Source organism: Ceratina calcarata, unplaced genomic scaffold, assembly GCF_001652005.2.
Source record: "Ceratina calcarata isolate Rehan_Ccalc_2016 unplaced genomic scaffold, ASM165200v1 scaffold234.2, whole genome shotgun sequence".
NCBI lineage: Eukaryota > Metazoa > Arthropoda > Insecta > Hymenoptera > Apidae > Ceratina > Ceratina calcarata.
In genome coordinates, this window is record NW_017145291.1 from 39,387 (window position 1) to 42,041 (window position 2,655).

Consider the following 2,655-nt stretch of genomic DNA (forward strand, 5'->3'; position numbering starts at 1 on the left):
AGTTAAATAAGTAGTTTTTGAGTTAAGTATAACTAATTGGCACCTTGAGTGAGTCTACTGTTCTTTTCATTCTATGCTTCACTCCTAATCTAAAATAGCTTGACAATTATTTTGACACTAGTTCTGAGTCCTATAAAGTCGCTAAATAATTGTTATCTCATTACCAATAAAATAACTGTTACCAATAATAATCTTTAAACTATTTCAACGATTCCAATTAAAAACTTATTGCCTACACCCTGCTCTGAATTATTGTACCTGAAAGCTAGCCAGCGCTGGTCCGAATTACCTTCCGGAATCACGCAGCGTGTACGGAACTAGCCGTGGGCCGATATCAGCCAGAACGCGGAGAACCCGCTGGCCCTTTCGCCTCCCATTTCATCCCCATTAATAACAACGCGTACACCCTGGCAGGCAATGGAAAAGGAGGATTGGGGGGGGGGGAGCGGAAAGACGCGTCCTAATTACTAATGCGCGTACAACCGTGTGCACACATTCGCAAATGATCGTATGGAGTAAACCTCGGGGGCTCTGGTCCCCGGGGTGCTCCATGATGTTTGACCCACGCCACGCATTTCCACCCACCCGAACCACCCCTTCCCCCCTTCTCTCATACTCCTACTGGCCGTGTTTACACGGGCTAATGAATTTCATACATAATTACCAGTCGTGGCCATTGCCAACCGATGTTTGCCTCTGCTAAGAATGTAATTGTACTTCCTTATTTTTTTTTTTACTATTTCGCAATGATGGATTCTCGACTCGTGACATCAGATTTTTATTTAGTTTGTAGAATTTCTGTAGAATACATCGTTTATGACTCAGTCGTGTAGATTATGTCGAAAACCATGTTTTTCCATCAGTTTATGTAATATATTAACACAATAAGCTATCATATAAAATTTAATATACTACCACATATATACATTATTATATACTACCATATGCATATTATATTATTTTAGTTTAAGTATCAGAGAAAATTTATAAATATATTATATTTATATATATATATTTTCTTGAAAAATGAACAATTTTTCATGACATCTAATTTAGGTAAGAACTACCTTAATTAAATATGCTGGTGCGTTTCTGTTTCAGTCGCTGGAGGGGCAGAACATTTACAACTCGTGTTGCACGCTGCGCATCGACTATAGCAAAATGCAGAACTTGAACGTGAAGTACAACAACGACAAGTCGAGGGACTACACCAATCCGTCGTTGCCGACAGGAGACGCGAACCTGGACGCTGCCTCCCTCGCCCTGGGAGGCGAGCTCCTTCCACAATTGCTCATGGGCGCCGGTTCCCAGCCACGTGCCAGAATACCCGGTGAGTACCTAAATTTTTAATAAATCAACAATAATTGTCGTGAAAATACTTTCGTAGATTTTCCATTTCGGAGGTTTCGCTGTTTCACTGCGAAATCGTATAGTCGGGTTTCGAAGATCGCTCGATTATTGGAATTCTGCGCGCAGCGGAATCAATCGTAATTAATTAATTAATTGTAATTATCGCCCCGGACGGAGTGACTCAATTTGCCACGGCCATTTTCCAATTTCCCGGCAGCTCGTTTTCGACTTCATTTTCGACTCGTATCGCTTTCCAGCGACACCGGGACAGTTGGAAATTAATTAATTGCGACGCGACACGAAACCCGATCGATTTGACCAGACGTTTTCGATTCTATTTTGCTTCCCCTCCTCTTTTGTTTTTTTTTTATCCAAACGATCTTGTTTATTTTTACCTGACTTGACACAAAAGGGTTTTCAGCTTTTCGTATAAAACAGGTTTTTTTTTTCAAACATCACAAAACAGTTTACACGTTCAATGAAAATAAAATGCAATGTACACGATTTCATGAAAACTGAACAAGTCTCTGCTCATTTAATTAGGATGAAATCTAGTCAATTTTATTGATAATTTTTTTTTTTATGTATAACAGAAAATATTGAAATATTTATTAATCTCAATTAAATATAAAATTATCGTACGTTTTCATTTGGATTCTGAATAGAATTAAATTTAATAAATTCTCGTAGCAGTAATTAGCAATCCTAATTATCTGGTCAGCGGACTGCACTAACCCCCTGGCAGAAAGTTTTTAACCAATCCAATAACGTAGAGTGAAAACTCTTAATAGAGACACTTGAAACATGAATCAAATCTCATTCACATATTTTATTACATTTCTACGAATTTCAATATCAGATTTTATGCATTTATTCAAATATATGATACGAAATAATGTGAAAGGATACATATTATACATACATGGAGTCCCAGAAAAAGTGTTAGAACCGAAAAGAGGTAATTTTGGAATTGTGAACAACAATTTCCTTTGGTAAAATGTAAAGCGAGCCATAGTTTCTGAATTATTAACAAAAAACACTGACCAATGGGAGCACGCGTAGGCCGCGCTTAGCCAATAGAGTGTCGGCTCGAATCGTGACGCTCGGCCGTGACTGAGTTTGAGCCCTACAAAGTGTTTTTCATTAATAATTTAAAAACCATGGCTCACTTTGCATTTTGGCAAAAGAAATTGTTGTTCAGAAACACCCACAGAATCACTAATTTTCGGTACTAATATTTTTTCTGGGAGACTCTGTATTTGGAGGAAATCTTATTTTAAGTTCATTCCTAAAATTGCAATAATT

At 37.8% G+C, this 2,655-nt stretch overlaps 1 protein-coding gene across 1 annotated transcript in view; it reads left to right on the plus strand.

The window, feature by feature from the left end:
* Positions 1 to 2,655, plus strand: part of heph (polypyrimidine tract-binding protein 1 heph) — a 41,388-nt gene that overhangs the window by 28,639 nt on the left and 10,094 nt on the right. Inside the window, exons 8-9 of the mRNA XM_026811693.1 lie at positions 1,102 to 1,330; positions 2,041 to 2,066. Coding sequence (XP_026667494.1) covers positions 1,102 to 1,330; positions 2,041 to 2,066 — 255 coding nt within the window. The remainder of the gene's footprint in view (positions 1 to 1,101; positions 1,331 to 2,040; positions 2,067 to 2,655) is intronic.